Below are 20352 nucleotides of genomic sequence, written 5' to 3'. Positions count from 1 at the left end.
ATTTTGTTCTTTTTTATTGAGTTGTATTTTCAAGTATTTTTGAAAAGGGTTAAACATTTTCATGTTTTTATCTACGCATGAACGTGGCCAAAGGATGTGGAGTAGCTGGCCATGTAGGCGAACGACCTTTGTCTTTTGGCCCGCCTCATATTTGCGTTAACTGTTTGCCTATGCGAGTGTGTTCTTTGAGGCCAAAATGCAAATGTTTGGCCGCCTCGCAAATCCTATTATTTTATTATGAGGGTCAGCCGAGTGTCGTCGTGCGCAATATTGTTAATATGAAGAGCAAACAAAGGCCGTCGCCGCCTCCTTTCACACCCAACCCAAAAAATGTTTCGCATGACGGCCTTTGTGGCCGTAAACATTCGGATATCTTTGGTTAACTTTCGCCAGTCATATAATAAATACATTCAGCCCCCGAAAATCATGATTCCGAAATTGTTGTATAATTTAAGGCGCCTAATCGGATTCAAGTTGATAAGCCGACAGCATCCCTTTAAAGAGCTTTTGGAGTGGCCGCATTTTCCCTATTAGTCGGTGTAATTACGTGCATTTAATCACAACGGGAATGCGGCTTAGAAAAACCAAAGCCCCATGCCCATTTTCCTAATTTTCACCATTTCACCATTTTACCATTTGTAGCATTTTCCGCATGTGAGTTTTTGTATGCCATTGGCCAATTTTCAGCTAACTAATGTTTGTCTGTTACTTTGCATTGCGCTTATTTCTGCTCATTTATTTAAAAGTGTTTCCTCTGTCTGTGATTGCTGTTTCCCGTCCCTTGTTTGCTGAGTGGTCGACTGTTTTTCCGCTTTTCCCAGATTTTCTTTCTAGAGTTGCGAGTCGAGCGGGGATGGGGTGAAGTTTGAAAATAAATTAAACGGGATAATTTGTGGTGCGTTTGTTAGCAAAATGTTAATGAGGTCGGTTTGGGGGGGGATGGGGATTGCTTTCCCCTTCTCTCATAAAGGTGATTTCCATTCCTCCACCGAAGTGGCCGACATGGTGACACTGCAAAAGATAAAGCCCGGGGAACCGAACAAGCATTTAGCAATGTCAAGCAAGAGGGGCAGTAAATTTCAATTTGCTGGCAGGACCAAGAGCATCATTTAGATTGTTTAAATACCAGCAAACGTGAGGCTGGAGTCGTCGTACTCGAAGGCAAAATGAAAATGCATATCCACATTCACATACACATCCGCATCCGCATCCACACGCAGCCAGACAAATTGGGCAACAGTTTTTCAGTTCAGATCCCTTGACTTTTCCGGCGGCGAAGAAGGAGTAAAGGGTCGTCCTGGGCTGTCCTTTGCTGTCCTGCTTGCTTGTGGTTTCATTTGCTGGGCATAAATCAAGCAGAAATTGCAGCAGGATCCATCTCCTCCTCCTCCTGCTTCTTCGCAGGACAAACTGTCACCCTCGCAGAGCGCTTAGGTCGTCTACAATTTTAAAGATAAACACTCGCCAGACTGCTCTGTGTCTCTTTGGCCCAAAGTTATTTCATATTTAAGCCAAATTTAATGGCCATGTCCAAGTCGACTGGACAGCACGACTCAGACGAGGCCAGTCAAATCCCTGCTTATGTATGCATGAATTTATATCCCAGTGCCTTTTGCTCTGTCTGGTATCCTTGCCCGAACAAGAAATCTCCAGTCTGCATATTTGCCAATCAATTATGGATGGGACCCCATCGCATTTTGATATGTGCCACTGTATTTCTTGAACGAGAGATTCCCCACTAAGTGACATGGGATGCAGGCTTGTCTTCTAATTACTTTAATTTGGAGCCACAGGACAAGTGCGCTGGATAATGGGCTGCAATTGAATGGGAATGCCGAATCAAAGTCATTGCAACTGGGTCGAACAGCTGTGAGTGTGCCAACTTGAAAGTTATCGGCCGCCAAGTGGGGGCCAAGCAAATGTTGTCTGCTCCGGAAACGGAAACAAGCAGTGCACAAGCAGTGGAGGCGGCCAAAAGGAAGTAAGCCAGCCAGCCAGGCAGGCAGCTTTTCAGCCACACAGATCCTGGCATCCAGAGATTGTCGTTGCCTGGCTGGTGGTGCTGGTGGTGGTGGCACAGTTAGTCAGCAAGTCGTTGCAGCAAATGGGGCGAACAGAAGGAAAAAAGCCAGCAAGGAATAATCCTGCGGCAGCAGACGGAATGCTGCTTAGTCGACTCGATATTTCGTTCGCCGACGTGGAAGGACTTGAGCGCCTTTTGCTCCTCCTTCCTCGGCAACTTACATGTGCCATGCATTCGAGTGTAGTTTGCTTTTAATTCAGCATGGAAAATGAAATTGAAAACTGTGCCAAATGTGTGCACACAGCACATGCACAGGCACAGACACAGACACAAGCCAACACTTTGGCGTGCTCAAATAGACGAGCTTACTCCGTGGCACTGCGAACAAAATGTCGCTTTGAATAATGCAACACTTTCGTTTTGGGAGTTGAAAGAGTCCTGTGACGAAATGTAATATATATTTAATTATATTTCGTACTAGCTCATATCTACCATCTAGTTTGGGGTATTCAAATGTTTTTATATTTATGTTCTCTACACTTTTAATCCCCTTTCGTATTTTCCGGTGCACGTCTGATGATGCTGCAGCTGGAAACCAAAGCCGAGGATGCCTCTCTGCAGAAGTGACATGTAATAAATTTTATTGATTTTCACTTTGCACTGGAGGCGGCTGCAGGCGCTCCGAGTTGCGGCTTTAATGCATTTTTAAGACTTTAATTTTGCGGTCGGACTGGGACTGAAACTGGGTACTTGGTACTGGGTTTTGGATTTTGGGTGCGGAATATTTTTGGGGCGATGAGATGGCAATTATAATTGAATTAGAAATGCCAATCTGAGTTTGTGCCGCTGCATTGAGTGGATTTGGATGGAAATCTATGGAACTCTCTCTGTGTGTGTGTGCCCATGTGGGGGATGCATTTGTGATTAGTTGGCCGGGAGGATTTTCCTAAGCAATTTGCTTGAAAATAGTTGGAAAACCAGTTTTCACCCCCGCTGGCATGGGAGATATTGCATTTTTCATGCATTGGCTGTCACACACACTGAACACACGAAACAGACATGCGAGTGTATCCCAGTTTGAATTTATTGCATTTTTAATCAGTCGGCTTGGTTTGCTTCTCTTTCGTTCAGTTTCGTTTGGTTTGGTTTGGTTTCAATCGAGAGGGCGTGTGGCATTTTATTCCGTGTTTTTAAATGCAGCTTACACAACACAAGGTTCAACAATAAACGCCCCATTAATAAATAACAACAACTGGCACTATTTGTTTTGCTCTTTTTGCTGCAATTTATGTTTACCCATTGTTTTTTTTCATGAATACGTCCAGTCGGTGCAGTTGGAACGTTGGAACTCACCTGCAAATAAATAAAATGCAAAATGAATCAGAAAAGGTTTGCCATTGTTTTTAAATAAGTAATTAATTAAATATTGTGCGCTGTGGCAGCGTTAACAAGATAAGTAAACCGAATGGTCAGGCACAATATTCTGCGGTATTTAAAGTTGGCTGCTTTTCCATTTCTATTTTCCGGGAAACTTAAATCGTGCCAGTAACTGGTAAACTGGTAATTTTAGTCTGCGACTTATCTGATAAAATATGAGTGCTGAACATGCACATCTAATTTGGAGAAAGGAAAAATTATAATATATTGTTGTCGTAGCCGCCTTTTTTTTTGCTGATTCCACTATGCGATTGTTCTGTTTTTCTTGTATATTTTTTTCGTTTTCTCTGCAGCTGAGGGTTAATGTGTGTGGCTCATTTATCAAAGCGCAAAATGCCGCTCTTGTTTGCCGTCAAAGGGTTGAGGAACGTCCTTCTGCCCCAGCACCATCATCACTAACAACACCACCGCCCACCACCCACCACCCACTTACCCCCTGCCATGTGCGTGTAGAGCCAATGAAAAATCCTGCGGCTAATAAGTGACACGCGTCGATTAATAAAACTGTACGCGACGTGCAAGGCTGCCGCCCACTGTGCGGGGGGTGCTGGGTGGTGGTTGTGGGGGGCGTGGCTCCAGGGGGCTGGGGGGTTGGACGGAATGCCACTGCGTGTGTTGTACATTAAAAGGCCATGTCACAGTCAACGATTATGCAAAGCAGCCAACCAACCGATCTAGGATAAGCCCAAGACCCTGCGAAGGACCTCCCTGCAATTGCGCGAGTCCTTTGGGCACATTTAGCTATGCAGATCTGGCCCGGTGCTAATAGCTGCCCAAGATGCCAGATGACCCCCAGAATAACTTAACCCTTTCGACAAGGAACATCATTTTTTAGTACTGTCTAGTCCATGAATCTTAATGATTATGATTATATGATGTTTCGAGCAACGGTATGGCGAGTATGCAAAGCAAACGATTGAAAAACAATCTGATTCAACCATATAAACTGTAAAATTGTATTTATTACGACAGCCAGTTCATAAACAAGCCACGTCTAAGCCAATATGCGAATTTACATAATTCTTAAAGTGTGACAGTATTACAGATTACTTCGCCCAGCGAGCGAATGAAGTTTGCGTTTCGCTTTCGCTTTCGTTTGAGCATGTGGCAAGTAAATCAAATTTTAAAACATGCCAAAAGCAAAAATATGAAATCAAAATCCATTCAATTTCCATCTGCGGGTCGGGGGGCTGTCCTATGGCTTCGTTTTTCTTATTTTTTTTTTCACTCCCATTCTGTTGCCCGTATGGAAATGAGTGTGCAGGATTCTTGCTTCACTCAGTTATGGCGCTTCTCTTCATTTTGAGAGCGGTAGAAAAACAGATGCAAATCAACAAGCTGCCAGCCAGATAAGGCAAAAACAAGTGTCTCCTTTCTGTCCTTTCTGTCCTGCGTGTCCTGGATATCCATCTATGCCACTGACTTCCATCCCACTGCCATCCATATTTTTCTCTGGCATATCGTACGTATTTACAGTGCGCATGCAAAGATGAATGATGCTGCCAATGAGCGTGTGTGTCTCGGATGTATTTTGACAGCATTTTGCTATTAACTTGCTATTCCTCGTCAGATATTTGTTTTTCTTTTCACTTTGCTGGGGGGTGGTATGTCTGATGATGGCTCCTTGGCAGAGGAAAATCACCATCAGATTCACATACAGATTATGGGGCAGAGTCGGGGAATCGAAATGGACTTTGGCTGGCATTTGGCATTTGGCATTTGATAAGCCTTCTTTTGCGGCTAAATGACTACTACTGCTACTAAACTGATCGCCAGATAAGTGATTTATGCATCATGTACCCATTGTTATGGACATAAATCGTATTAAGATTGCCCTGCCCTTCCCCCACGCCGTCTGTCTCATTACCGCCATCATCCCCGCCAACGGCTCCATTTGGCCCTCTGCCCTCAGCTCCTTTTGAAGTTTACACCTGCGGCATCTCAGACTCGGCTGAAAACAAAAGCCGCTTTGTTTGCCGTTTGCCAACCTTGGGTAGAGCTGTTTGGATGGCGTTTATTTTTTTCTTATTTTTTATTTCTTCCTAACGAGAAACTTCAATATTGTCCCTTCTGCCCAGGCAGCAAACAAAAAGCGAGCTAGAAAGAAGGCAAGACAAATATTAACCCGGGGCTATTCATTAAACAGTCCTTTGCTCATATGTTTTCCTTTCGCCTGCTGCCACTCAGTGTCCTTTCATTAAACAAGCCCCCTCATTCCCCTTATACCCTTACCCATACCCACTCCCTCTCCACCGACTTTTCCCCTCCGGCAGCCACTTGAAGCGCTCATTGTTTGCACTTGATGATGCCGGGTTGACAGCCACGCCCACGTGGCAGCCAACGCCCCCGCCCCATCACTGCTACATCGAGTTGCAGACATTTATGGCCATATTGCCGGGCATCTTCGACAGCACCTGCTGTTGAGTGGGAGTCACTGCACTCGGGGAAATTGCTTTGCAAGTCAATAAAGTGGAAAGGTAACAGTTTTGCTAAATTAATGTGACTAAAGGGCAGCTTATTACCTAATGGAGTAGGACATTTAAATTACATAGTTGTAGTTTGAATATATGTAGCTTTAGGTAGACATAGAATCATAAACCTAGTCAAGTTGCAATCTTAACAGCATTAAAGGTTAAAAGAGAAGTGAAATCTTTCAACTTCAGTTGGTTGTATTTTATAGATACAAAATGTAAAGTTCAGCTACTAGTTTTACAAGTACTGCTGTGGCTTTTCTCTCTGTGCACGCCTGGCGAGGCGAAAATGCTTAGCGCCATCTTGGGCAACGGGTCTCGATTTCTCATTTCACTTTCGGCACTCCTCTGCGTTGTCCGTTTTAATATATATCCCTGTTCATTGGAAAATTCTCACAGCTCTCACTCGTTTCTCTGTGTCCCGGCAGCTTTTCTCATTGTCTCCGCTGACAGCAGCTGGTATTCTCGCCGTCTGGCGGCAGAAATTGTACATTAAAAAGCTTAACGACGGCGCGCGCTCAGTTGTCCTTGTCATTAGGTCCTTGCCTCCTGGTCGCAGCCGCCAAAAATCCGACAGGATAACAACACAGTCAGCGCCGTTTGACCGTCTGAGTGGCATAAAACGCACCTGATGTGCAAAAACTGCTTAATTGAAAGCATAAGCTTCTATAATTTCGTTCGTGTTGCGTTCGCCCAGCCACGCGGTGTCAAAGAACTCAATTTGAATATTCTAATTTGTGCGCCTGCATATTAAAAGGCGCGATCACGTATCCAGGACCTCCATCCAATCCATCCCATTCATCCCATTCATCCCAGCCAACCACTCCATTCATTCGAGTGGACTGTCTGCTCCGCGCCTGTTGTCTGCAATTAAAAGCGCTTAAATCAATAAGCCCACACAGTTGACGTTCCATTTCTCATTTGGCCAAAACGTGTTCGCTCTTAGTATGCAAAGCACTGACGGCGGATGGCGGATGGCAAATGGCTAATGGATCCGTCATCCTCCTTAGCGGCATCTCTCTGACTTATCGCCTGGCATTTGGCGCTGTAACCGATTGCCGACGGGCCCAAAAGCGTCCCAGTGGCCTTGTTGCGATATTGTGATTGGCATCCCGGGACTTCTGGCATCAGCGTCATATCACACAATGCCAACTTTGGTGCCGGCTTATCAATGTCGCTGCTTCAAATCTGCCAGCACGACAAATTCGCGCCTTATCTCAATCTTGGCAGCAGCGGCAGTCGCTCTCCAATCTCACCTGGCACTTTCATTCCGCTCGATGCGAAAATATGGCTGTTAGAGATGTGTAGGATTCGGGTGATTGTACGCAGGTACACTCACGACTAAGGATACACTTTAAAAGGTGAGTTTATAAATAGTACTCCTTGTTTTAGTATTTTAAAGTTCATCCTCTCGCAACATATAAATATTTTATATATATTTTATATCTTGCATAAACACGTTAAACTTCCCTTCACTAATAACCGGGTGGTAAGGTGATTGAGCTCCTGCGTGGTGGTCTTCATTATTTCTTTTCACGCAACCGTTTCTGGGTTTCTTGGTTTTTGCGGTAAAGAAGGAGAGGATTCGAAATGGGAGTAGAACGACACCGGGAAAACTTCATCCTCCTGCAGTCATTCATTTACCCCGGCGAAGTGGTCCACCATTGTTGCTGCTCGTAATTTATCTACCGCTTTTGTCTACCGCCGGCGTCTCAATGTCACCCGTTTTCTGTGTCTCTGAATGCTGAGTCCTGGTTTCTGGGTCCTGTGGTCTTGGTCTTTGGCAACATTCCTGGGGCACAATTCGGAACCCCCTGCCCCGGCAAATGGAAAATCTCGGCGCAGTGCTTAGCATCTCAATTCGGTTTTGGGTTGGGTGAGTGGGGGTGCCTGTGTTGCTATCTGTGGGCCGATAATAAAAATACCACCGCCAAGGTCCCAGGGGTGTGACAACTTCCAGCTTTGATTTTCCCTTGTTTTCCTCGTCCTTTTGTACCCCCCTCCACCCCCTTCCAGGACACGAATGTCTTATCAGGAGCGGCAAGTGTCGCCCCCAGAAGTATGCAATGCTAAATTATGTCAATAGGTAAATGAATTTCGGCTAAATTCAGATTTTAATATCAGCGGTGGATGGGGAATGACTCTCATTTCTTTTAGCCTTCTCACTTATTCATAAAGCTGAAAAAAAATATATATATGTATGTAGTCGCACACATGTGGGTTGTTTATTTGTCGTTTTGATGACGACTCTTTCCGGAAGGCGTACACATGCGACACATGCCACGCCCACCACTTTGTACTTGATTTTAACAAAACTGTCTGTTTAAAGGAAACAAAGTGAAATTGTCTCCTTGGGGAGCTTAGAAAAAAAGAAAACAAAAAATGAAGAGCCCAAAATGTGATGTTCCTGGAAAATGTATTTAATATGCAAATCCTGTGTGTCCTTTGAGATGATTATGGCGCACATTATGTCCCAAGCAGGAGCACATGATGTAGAAGAAAAGTGAGTTTTCCCAACGCACACACAATTATCGATTCAAAAAGCCGCTTTCCACTCGCTTTGCTGACAAATTGGCCACTAATTTGGGAGAGAAATTAAAGAAGCTTTCAGACCGTTCGCAATTTAAGCACGAGCGAATCGAGCTGAAAATTAATATAGATGGGAGAGAAATGGAAAATAGAAAATGGAAAATGTAGGAGTTCTATTTTTTCTTCTGCTCGGACGGATTTGTTTTGTGAGTGCCGCGCGGAACTTTTCCAATTTGTGCACCGAAAAAGGATAGATAAACAGAGACGCAGACACGGACATTAACTCTAACTCTACCTCTGCCTTCAGTTGGAGTCCAGACATGGGAAAACATGGACAGTGCACCTGGCCAGACATCCACACCACCTCCACTGACCTCCACCGACCTCCACTGACCTCGTGGCGGCCTCGTAGAAAAGCCGGAAAAAACTAATCGAACCGAAATACTCGAAATGTTTGCCTGATTTCTCGAGAGTACGCGCAGCTTGAAATTGCAATCATTGAACAGAATTATCCCTCCTTTCTCTTTGCCATGTTATTTTTCAGCCATCCTCCGATCCGGAAACTTCAACTTGTCGGGGGCAGCAAAAAAATCAAAAAAAAAAATGAATCGAAAGAAAAAAGGACTCAACTATCCTCGATAAATTAGCTCTTTAGAGTTCCATGGCCCGAAGGATTGGTTGGTGGTTAGTGGTTAGTCTTTGCTTTGATTGCATTTAATTCGATTTAATGCGACTACGGTTGTTGCGGTGCAGAAAGCACTTTTTGCCCCGAAGATGGAAATTTTAATTCCGTGCAGAAAGTTCCATGATGACAGTGGGGACATCTATATACATTTTCTTTGCGTCTGGCGTTTAATTAAAATACAAACAGCGATTCTCTCACAATTATCCCTTTTTTCTTTCTTGGCTTCTTCTTTTTCTCTGCGATTTTTTCGCGCCCTGATAATCTCCATCTAAATAGATGGCAAAAAATTATGCTTTTTTTTCATTTTCTTCCCAATTTCCCAGTTTCGTTCTAATTAAATGTGTGGCATTAGGTGGCGCATTTTGGCACCAAGCCCATCTTCTGGCCACAGATTTGTGGCCAGCGATACGGCCAAATGGAACATATTCCCGGCGAAAAGATGATGTCAATGCCATGGGGCATGGTGGCTATGGGTTACGGGTTAGGGCTGTGGAGTGTGGGGTCAGGGGTCAAAGAGGTTGGGCAACGCTTTCAGCTGCCAATTTGCGCCGCCATTATTGAAGTTTTTCATACACATTTCGGTGACCATTTCCGGGGACCGCAGCATCTTGTCTTCCTTTTCCGGTCCTTCGTCCTGCGTCCTGCGTCCTTCTTCATTTAATTTTTTATTTATTTTCCTCCTTCTCTGTTTGTTTTGGCCTGGCCGACCAAAAAAAAATAATTCTGCACGCCGGCGTTGTACCGTCATTACGTTCGCTCCTTTTGCCGCGGCGTTCCAGAGTCGTAAAGTAAATTTTTTAATTAGAGTCACGAGTAAAACAAACCAATTAGTAAAGCTGTCAGAGCAATCCTTTCGCCGCGTTCTCCTTTTGGCCAAAGCGTGTTGTATTTTTAATTTCTTGGCCATGTTTTGGCCGCAATTTACGCGTGCTGCCGCCGCGTTGCTGGCGTGTGAATTATTGAAGGAGTAAATTATGTGAAAAGGGCAAATTAAAGCTCTTTGGCTGGGGGCTTACTACACTTCCCCACGTTCTTTGATTTTTACGACTATAACACTGCCATCCGGGTTGAATGATTTCGCTTCCCATTTCGGCGCATCAAGTGGGAATGCTCTGCTCCTCGAGACCCGAAATGTAGTTTTAATTAAATAGCACAATTGCCACTGCCGCCGGGCACCTTTCATCCTTCGAGAAAAACTTCTTGGTTCGCTTCGCTTCGTTTCGTTTTGGTTCGGTTTGGTTTGGTTTGGTTTTGCCTGGGCTTTGTTGTTATTTAGTTTTAGTTTTTGGTTTTGGGTTTTGGTTTATATTCGTGGCTACGTGAGCTGCATGCCCGATGAATGGCCATCGGAGTGGAGGCAAATAAACAGGGCGAAAAGTGCGACGGACTTGGAGCTCACAAAGTTTTGAACTTGGCCCACCCGTCGCTGCCAGGGCTACAGGCTACAATAATACAAAAGGCAAAAAATAAGCATGGAAAACAAAGCACACACAAAAAACAGTGGGGAAAACCGAGGAGAAAACTAAGTTATTAGCACCAACTGTGCTCGGTCGATGGGCGTTCTGTTCCGGTCGTTGTTGTGGGCGTGGTCCCGGCACTTGTACTTCATGTTTACTGCACTCCGAGTGCAATCGTGCGGCAACTATTTTTGGGCCACCATCTCGACCATTGTTGTCATTCTCCAATGCGATCCATGCTCGGATGGCAATATGTAAGCAGATTGGACAGATATGGAACAAGTTTATACAGCTTAAAGTTAAGTTAACAACTATATCAGAGCTTAGGCATTTGCAATATGAAATACAGCAACTTATAAAAATGTATCTATAGTTTTAGTGCTTTGTATCTAATTGCTATGGAAGCAATATTTTCACTGTATTTTTCCATAAATATTGTACTTTTCTAATATGCTTCATTCAAACATAAACATCTGATAACTTATTTTTCTTGCAGCTCCACTTGCCTCCGCCTGCGTTGAATTTATTATTGTTGCACTTTGTGGCAAAATATTTGCGGTCGCTTGGTATTAGCATTTTATTTTATTTGCACTAATGTTCTTCCGTATTTATTTTGGCCAAGTTTACCCAATTGTGTATCTGTTTGTCCACAGCTCGTTTCGGGCAATTTACCCATGTTGGTTGGTAGTCGATAGATATTGCCTTTGTCGGCGCCTCTGTAAACACACTCGACCTGCTGAGGTGAGTGGAGAGTTGGGGCAAGGCGTTTGGGGCAAGGAGTTGGGGCAAGGAGTTGGGGCAGGGAGTTGGGGCAGGGAGTTGGGGCAGGGAGTTGGGGCAGGGAGTTGGAGGCACATTTTGGCAGAGCCATGTCCTGACACGCCAGAACCTGGTCATGCCTCAGCCTCAGCCTGCCACCTGACTGGGCCTAATAAAAATAAATAGCCATATAAAAGCGAAACAAAATTCATGGCAACGCCTGGCGATACAATAAAGCATATTATTTCGACATTTATTTCGCCGCTTCCATGGCCATCTCCATCGCCATCCCGGCAGCCATTTGGCAGTGGCAAAGTGTTTTCGCACTCGGCATCCGAATGTTGGCACCACTCCGCCGGCTAATGAGTGCAAGTGCTACGTGATTTACTCCGATACAAGGAACTCTGTCTCCCAGGATCCCAGGATTCCCATCTTCCATTCACTCTGGATGCATTTGAAAGGGCGTTTGTTTCCAGCTGATTAGAGTTCGCTGCCTGCGCGTCTCCTTCTTCTCCATTACCATTACCATTACGAGATAATTCCTGGAGGGGAAGTGAGTGTAGTGGCTCTTCGCAACACAAATGCTTATTTATGCCTGGGATTGCTCGAGTCCTTGGCAAAGTCCTTGTCCGTTATTTACTCTGCAGGAGCACTCGACTTGAGTTCGAGTCGAATGCATCCGGCTGAGAGGAATCGAAATGTATTGATTTATGACTGCAACTGAGCGATGGCAAGGACTCCACTCCACTCCACGCCACCACTTCTGGCTGAAAGTTGGTCCTGAATCCGGCGACCGTGTAGAACTGTGGCCAGCTCCAGAAGTTCAATCAAGTGAACTGTGTTGGCTGTGGCTGTGGCTGTGTAGTTCGGTCATTGATAAGTCATAAGTTGCTCGCCGCCACACACAAGTGCGCCCCAAGTTGCGTCACAAAGTTTGTCAAAGTCAAACACACACACACAAAGTTTCCCGCTGGCCGGGAAATCGGAAAAACGGGAAACCTGCCAATGGCTCCAGATATTAGCAGTGCATTAGTGGCCAGTGCATTATTAATGACCAGCTGGGCATTGATTTTTACACTTTCTCCTCTGACAGCCGCACATTTTCCACCTCTTTTGTTTCTCGCTTACCGCTCCATCAATATTAATTGAGTTGATTGAACGGATGAACACGAAAAGGCTTTCCGCTCCGCAAACGAATGGCACTTGCACTCAGAAAAATGTCAATAAGTTTTAATGCCTAAAAAACAATTGCCACTTGGCGTGCTTTCTATTGAGCCACTGATGTCCTACCCTCTTTTGAGAGTATAAAAAGCATATGTATTTTGTGAAGTGCTGGGAGGTGGCTGACTTACCCCTCAGTTAACCCAGATATTGATAACTTTTCACATTAACTATGAGAGTGCCGCGTGACCCCGTGACCTGTTGCATGTGCGCTCGTGCAGTTAATTACTTTGATTTATTCGAGAGTCATGCATACATGCGTGGTCCGCCTGTCACATATTTCAAATCGCGCTTAATTACGCCGCCGTGTACTTACAAATTAACAAAATCGCCCAACGCCCAGATAGTTAAGCCCAGCGAGCTGCCAGCGAGCAATTCACCTGCCACTCGAGAGCAAAGCACTGGATTTATTGTTTTGTTAGACCAAAAATTACAGCGATAAAAAGTGCTACAAAGTGCTTAAGTGCGACATTCGCCCAAGGAACAAGGACCAAGAACCAAGGACTAAAGAACATGGAACTGCCCGAAGAGCATAGACATGGGACATCGATAAGGATCGATAAGCATCGGCAATAAATTGCCAACCAGAATTCAAATAAAGCCAAATGCCGGCTAATCTCCATTAGGCAAATACGTTGAGCTCACCGAAAATGTTGTGACCCATTTTGGGGCCTCGTGTTATTGTTGTTGCTCTTATCTGGGGAAAGTACGTGGGATATTTTTGGGGGGTGCTTTTCATTGAGCACTGAACTGCGAACGAATGCGGACATAAACTTAATGGAATTTAGATTTCTTCATTACGGCAACAGGTGAAAGGAGCATCAAAATGTGGCCTTTTTATACCGTCTTCTTGATTACCTGCACACATGAAAGAGATTCCAGATTTGGGTCGCTTAATATTCGGGTTCATTTTCATTGGATTATAAAGAGCTTTTTGGGTTCCAGGGCTAAATGTTCGAGGCCGAGCATCAATAGAAAATTGATTTGCGCTCGATAATTCGAAAAGGTAAACAAGATTAGCTTACATTTCTGGCCGAGTTACATTCACCCATTCACTCGCGAGTGTAAGAACACACTTCGGAAGTTGTTTAGCCCAAGGGGAATCGATTGGAGCGAGTGCCCACTGTACAGCATGAATAAATGGTAACGTATGCGACCGTGCTTATTATTATTTACACTCGGCTACAACATTGTCACTGGACTCGAATGGCCCGTGTGGGTCACAAGCCAGTCGACATTCTGTGCAGTGCACACAATCAAGGAGTTGTGTCCTTTGGTCCTGGCCAAGTTTTATGCTGAGTAATGGCCATGGCCACTGCAGAAGCAATGCTGCGAGTGGCCGTAAAGAATCGCACTCGCACTCGCACTCGCACTCGCACTCGCACTCGCAATGGCACTCGTAGTTTACATAACGCTTTTACGGTCAGCACTTAAATGCCATGCGAGTCATAAATGGCGGGCAGATATCGAGTATACGCCATGTATGCCATGTACGCCATATACTCGGCCAGCAATCATTTTGGCCCAATTGATATCCTTGCAGGAAGTACGGCGCGGTCGTTGAACCCTTTTTGGCAATGATCGCTGATGCTGCTCGTTGTACTCTGATGTTAATGATGACGATTCGGGATGCTACATTGTACCAGCCCATGCATACGAGTATATGAATCCAAGCCCGGACATAAGTTCCAAGTTCCGAGCAGAACATACACAACATCCGCCGACCAACTTCCGTCTCGAATGTTTACGCTCGGCTTCAGTCGCAGAAGTTCGTTATTAGAAAAGTTTTAATGTGGCTCCCAAACGCACAACAACAGCAGACACTCTGAAAAAAGTCCACAGCCTAATTTGGTTGGCAAAAAGTGACTGCGAGTCTGGGATTCTATGTCTGATACATTATTTGGAGCTAAATAAAAGTGCCAGAAAAGCTAGAATTCAGAGCTAAATCGTATGGTGTATATAACTCAGACTTAAAGTAAGGCTTTGCTTGTAATCTTAATTTTTTTTGAGTGCAGTCATGTAGAGATTTTTTGCATTATGTGATCCGGAGTTGGTGGTACTCAAAGAATCCTCTGCCACAAATATGAGGCAATGATCTGCTGTTGCCACTTAATAAGCTCCAAAATCGGGCGACCTTCGGACTGTTGGCTTTTAATTTGCCATCGAAGGCTCTCGGCCGAGTGAGCAGCAAAGTTTTGAGGGACGTCATCGCCGGACTGGGCCAAGAATTTACATAACTGAAAAAATATTGTGCGGGCGGGCCTAAACGAGGCACAAACGCTGCCCTGCGGCTTTCCACTTTCCACTTGCTGCCCTGCTTACAAGCATTTTTAAAGCGGTTTCCCTCATTTTGGCCCCTTTGCTTTGCATATATTTTATTTTTTTTTGGGAGCGAAAGCAGATGTAAAACTTCTGGCCAAGGAAAAATGCCAAGGCAAAAACAAAACCAAAAAAAAAAACACAAAAATGGGGGAAAAATATGAATAAGCCGTACATGAGGCAGCCTTCTAGGCAAATGTGTTTAACATGAGGTAACACTGTGGGTGTGTGCTGGCTGGTTTTTCCACTCTTTGGCTTTGAAAAGAGGGCCCGAAAATACAAAAAAAAAAACAAAAAAACCAACGTTGGCCAGAAAGTTAAAAGGTGGCCCAGGGGCCCAGGCGACACATGGCCGGAACATATAGAAATGTGGGCCTGGAACACGTGGCGGCCATAACTGGTGCCGACTTCATCGATATTTCATCTAACCCTTTAATAAAAGATATGCCCGGCTAACTTACTTCATAACTTGTCGCCGCCGCCACTTTCCACATTTTCCCAGGCGAATAGGAAGTTGTCGTGAAAAGTTTAAGGAGCCTCCGCATTTAGCTGCCGCTGGCAAATTGAAATTGATTACCAAAGCAAAACAATTGAGCGATATGTTTAGTTTGGTGGCGATGAAACGGAGGGGTTGAAACGCAATCCGAAATGTTTATTTATACCAGGCATTTTGGGTTCGATCGGTGCCCATTTGCATAAGCGACCGACCAGCTTATTACACAATTTAATATGGAAATGAAGCGACGCGAACTTGAACCTCACATTCAAACGGCAGTACAGCTCAGCTGGCATTCAGCTTGGTCTCCGCCGATTTGCGCTGCTTGCGTATGTAGGTCTTGTAGTAGAAGTCGAAGAACATGGAGAACATGAAGATGTTCTGGATGAAACCGATGAAGGCGATGAACACCGGAAACTGGCACGGATTCCGCACGATAACAAGCAAGAAATGAAAGGTGAGGTAGCCAAACTGCATCAGCTGCAGCTGTGTAATCCGCTGCTTCCACCACAAAAGATTCTTCACCGCACCTAATGAGGCGGCATAGTAGTAGGCATACATCACCGTGTGCACCAGCAGATTGATTACCCCCAGCATGGTGCAGTGGGATCCGCCCAGGAAGGTCATGAAGATGGACACGCCGAAGACCATGCCGCCGTGGTGGTACACGTGCAGGAAGCTCACCTGCGAGTTCTTCTTCCGCAGCACTATGAAAACCTGGCAATCGGTATTGGTATATAGAGATATATATATAGAGATATACATTGAGCCACCAACTAACCGTATCCAGCAGATCCAGGTACTTGAGCATATAGTACGCATACGAGGCGTACAATGTCTTCATCATGGCTGGTGATCGATCCGTGTGGTCCACTGGCTGGCAGGTCCAACTGTAGCCCGGCTGGAGGTACGTGTTGGTCAGGCCAATGACGAATATGGTGGCATTGGCCAGCACCTGCACCACATTGTACACCTGCATCACCCGTTTCAGCTCGAACGGAGCACGGTGCTCCATCCAACGGGGTCCGTAGTGGTGCACAAAGGCCACGTAGAGGGCGACAATGGCCAACACGATCCACAGATTGCCCAGCAGGGGCAAGTGCGCCACTCGGGGATCTCCGTGCTCGGCGTACAGATCCCTGACCAGGCAGTACAGATAGGCCACCATGTTGTGCCGCATCCTGGCTCTCGATTCAGTAATACTCCCTGCCAAACTGCCGGTTAGCCGGTTAGCGATTTTCCGTCCACAAGACACGAGGGTCTTCAGTCTTCTGAACGGAACTGCTCGAAACCACGGGCTATCCGGGCATTCCGGACATTCCGCGTATTCCGGGCTGGCTATGTTAATGACCGATAAATGAGAAGCACCACGCATACCGGATTAACCCGAGTCAGGCGTTGCACTGCACTTGGAATTGCTTTGGTTTTGCGCTCAGAAAAACACTGAGGGAAAATGTGGCTTACGCTAAAAGATTTCCAAATCAATTCCAGATCACCTCTTCCATAATCGAATTTCCCTAAAAGACCTTTGCTATTTTACTGAGAAAAGAAATTGGTTGTCTCTTTTCCAAAAAAAAAAAAGTTGCCCATGTAGTGCAACATTTTTTCTTTATCTCCATGAACTTGTGCCTGTCAGGGGGTAAACAGCGTTTAGCTATTACTTGACAATGTATGAGAATTTATGGGCTATAACCAGCTGCTACGGAAACTTTGCTGAGTGGGAAAAAATGATGTTCCAGCGGGCAAATGTGGGTGGTGCTGGGTGGTGGGTGGGCTGTTAGCTGTTAGTGGTCGATGGGTGGTGACATCAATTTGGGTTACTCAACGTTAATCGTTTGGCTCGCAGCTTGCGGCTGCGAGATATATGCAACTAACCCAGTTTACAAAGCATGCCAATAAATTTGCAGCATAACTGCCAATATAAGCGCAACTGTTTTGAAATTAAGCCAAAAGCGAAGCGAAGGAAAAGCGGAAGAGCGGAAAAGTGGAAAATGGGCGGCAACGTCAGCTGCAGCAGCTAGTATCCGGCATCCAGAATGCAGTATCCAACATCCAACATCCGCCATCCGCCATCCGCAATCCAGTGACCCACTGAGCGACTCCGCCATGCTTGATAAATTCGCCAAGTCTGTACAATGGCTGTAAATAGCCGCGGGCATCGGACAAATGGCTCTTAAAAACAACAGCAAAAGCAGCGGGAGCTGGAGGAGCTGGATGAACTGGAGCAGGAGCTGGAGCAGGAGCTGGAGATCGCAGTCGAGCCAACTCATCGAAATAGGCAAAAGTGTTTTACGACCTGGCTTCTAGCGCAAACCGAGGGCCATGCAAAGGAGCAAAAGGAGCAAAAGGAGCAAAAGGAGCAAAGTAGGTGGGCTGCAGGTGGGCAATCAAGCTGAAGCAGGTGCAATTTGTTTGCGCAACGTGCAAACTTGGCTAGCATTTTGTGGTCGAAAGTTTGCAGTTGAGCAGGGGCTTCAGTTTATTTCGATAAGTAAATGTGCCAATTTATAGAGCAGAATCAATCAAGCAGCCGTACGAAAAGTTTACCTTATTGGCCATTAAACAAGGCCAGGTGGACTTTGTTAGGCGAGGCGAGGCCATTTCACTTACTTTCACTCGCGTGTCCTTCAGCCGCAAGTGATGCGATGTGTGTACATCACACACACACACACACAGCACACACTACACACACTCACATGTGAGTAAGAGTGTCCTTGGGGCTCCTGCGGTGACCTTGCTGTGCGGCAGACATGGAGCCAGCCAGCGCCAAAACAATCATTTGCATTTCACCTCCCCACGGACAATGTAATGGACGTCAGCTCATTTGCACAAATAAGCCATAACCGTCGCACGTTCCCCTCCGATTGGCGGCCATTTTCGGAGCTTCAGGAGGACAGGACGACAGGACCTCAGCAGCAAGGACTTCAGGAGCAACATTGCGCTGTTGCAATAACGGTAATGGCCGCGGTAACGACAACAGCAAACAACAGAAATAATAATGATAATCATTTTGCGCGCACCGGAAGTATGCAAATATACGACTCCAAGGACCAAGACGGACGAAGCAAGTGCGGATGTGCGGATATCCGCATATACGGGCATGTGCGGATACACGGCTATAAGGCTCTTTGGCCGGCCAAAGGAAAAGTAAAGGAAAAGCCCTGGCCTTAACAGGTCGCCCTGAAAATTAAAAGGACGCCGCGAATGAAGCGTTAATGAAGGCGAGTAAGTAAACAGTTTTTGGGGGCGACAGCATAAATATGAAAATGAGTCCTGGCCACGCCCCCTTATGTCTCTGCTTAATACATAGTATATAGTGTTCTGTGTGTCGTCGTCGTCGTCGTCGCTGGCCATGGCATGAAATGAAAATAATAATCTCTTTGGCCAGGAAATGAAGGGAAATTCAACAGGAAACTTTTGTGACGTGCCGCAAACAGTCCGTGCAAACACACTCGGCGACTCTTAATGTGTATGTGCGAGAGTGTGTGTGTGTGTGAGTGGGTGTTTGTATTTAAATTGAAAGGCCCAACACAAACACAAGCCGACCAACACTCATGCAGGTGTTAAACTGCGCGCCGTCTCTTTGTGTGAGTTGCCAATGCAAATTACAGTCATTTGGCCAGATCTTTTTTTCCAGCCAACTTCCTCGGGAATTTTATTTAAAAACGCTGAAAAATATATAGAGGTTTTCATTGGATGGGAAACTGCACCCCTCTCCCCACTCCACACTCTGATTTTTTCCCGCTGGCCAGCAGTGTCAATGGCATTGTTGCTTGGCACGCACTCGCACTGCGAAAAAAAGTTATGGCAATTTTCGTGATGGAACTGATAAAAAAGTAATTGGGAAAAAGCATATCGAAAAATTCCTATTTATTTTTTAATAACCAAAAGAAAGGCATAGCATTTTAAATACATTTCTTTGAAGGTACTTAACGAAAAAAAAGGTGAAAAAATGCATATTCAAATGAATTATCATGTTTAAAGAGGATTTCACAATTAAAAACGTTTTAATGATATAAAATGCAGAGTTTTTGTGTAATAAAGGTTTAAGTGGGTAACTGTTTTTTTCCGTGCACCTGGCATCGACTCACCTGTGCACTCCGTTTGGGAATAGCAATAAAAGTTTATGTGCACTTATTATGCGCCCAACCGACCAACCAGCCAAAACATTGCACCTCCGAGGACTGTCATTAGTGAATAGTGCATAATTTTCGGGACAGCCGACAATCTGTGCACGGGCGTCTATAATTATCACCCCGGCAAGTGAATGGGGCGATAATGGCTTGATTTTCAGCTCGGCAAAAGAAGGTAAATGGGTATTAATTATTATGATTATGGCCGCTCTTCGCACCAAAGACACTCGATTCGAGCGTGGGAGCTGCCATTGCCATGGTAGAAATGCTTCCCCATTTCGTCCTTTCCTATTTTGGCAGCGGCTCGTTCGAGCGGAATTTGGCAAATGCCGAAAACTTCAAGGGTATTATGTATATAAATGTTGGCCCTGGCCATGTCTTCTAAGCATATTTTGAATGCCAAGCAAATCCACTGGAGTGGCACGATGTCCCCATGCCACTCCACTCCACTCTCTGCCACATTTGGCCCATGTTTTAGCCATGAAAGTCACTTCCAAAGTTCAAGTCAATGTCGCAAAATGTTAACGGCGCGTTAATAATGCGATTAGTGGATGCTACAGCCCCATTCCGATCCAACGATCCTGGTCTCCATTCCAAACATCCCATTCAAAGCCAGGAACCAGCATGTATCCCCGCCGGAGGAAGGAAAACACATTTGAATGCGACCGCCCCAAACTGAAGTAACATGGCAAAATTGGCTTTAATTGGCAAAATAAATGGTGGGAGTGCGAGTTTTTGGGGCCACAGAACATGGGTTCCCCTCAGTTCTTCAGCTCCAGTGCTAATTAATAAATTTCTTGGGGATTTCTCGCTGCGTCCTTT

At 45.4% G+C, this 20352-nt stretch overlaps 2 protein-coding genes across 3 annotated transcripts in view; both read right to left on the bottom strand.

The window, feature by feature from the left end:
* LOC120452682 (limbic system-associated membrane protein) overlaps positions 1-20352 on the bottom strand; it is a 64249-nt gene that overhangs the window by 22684 nt on the left and 21213 nt on the right. Inside the window, exon 1 of one of the 2 annotated variants that reach the window (XM_039637033.1) lies at positions 3320-3353. The exons of the other annotated variant lie outside the window; for it this stretch is intronic. Coding sequence (XP_039492967.1) covers positions 3320-3323 — 4 coding nt within the window. The 5' untranslated portion in view covers positions 3324-3353. Of the gene's footprint in view, positions 1-3319; positions 3354-20352 lie in introns of those variants that run through there. 2 annotated transcript variants of the gene reach the window in all.
* On the bottom strand, positions 15504-16682 carry LOC120452683 (elongation of very long chain fatty acids protein). Its single transcript, XM_039637034.1, has 2 exons — positions 16179-16682; positions 15504-16114 (listed from the first exon to the last, which is right to left on the bottom strand). The coding sequence occupies exons 1-2, from the start codon at positions 16575-16577 to the stop codon at positions 15683-15685; spliced, it is 831 nt and encodes a 276-aa protein (XP_039492968.1). The 5' UTR covers positions 16578-16682; the 3' UTR covers positions 15504-15682.

The sequence above is a fragment of the Drosophila santomea genome, chromosome 3R (assembly GCF_016746245.2).
Source record: "Drosophila santomea strain STO CAGO 1482 chromosome 3R, Prin_Dsan_1.1, whole genome shotgun sequence".
NCBI classification, from domain to species: domain Eukaryota; kingdom Metazoa; phylum Arthropoda; class Insecta; order Diptera; family Drosophilidae; genus Drosophila; species Drosophila santomea.
Note: the sequence above shows the minus strand (reverse complement) of the source record. Positions and strands in the feature narration are given on the sequence as shown.

Coding starts and splice junctions, on each gene's coding strand:
- LOC120452683 (XM_039637034.1), bottom strand. CDS start 16,577: ATGCGGCACAACATGGTGGCCTATCTGTACTGCCTGGTCAGGGATCTG. Junction 16,115..16,178: donor ACCTGGATCTGCTGGATACG/GTTAGTTGGTGG, acceptor ACCGATTGCCAG/GTTTTCATAGTGCTGCGGAA.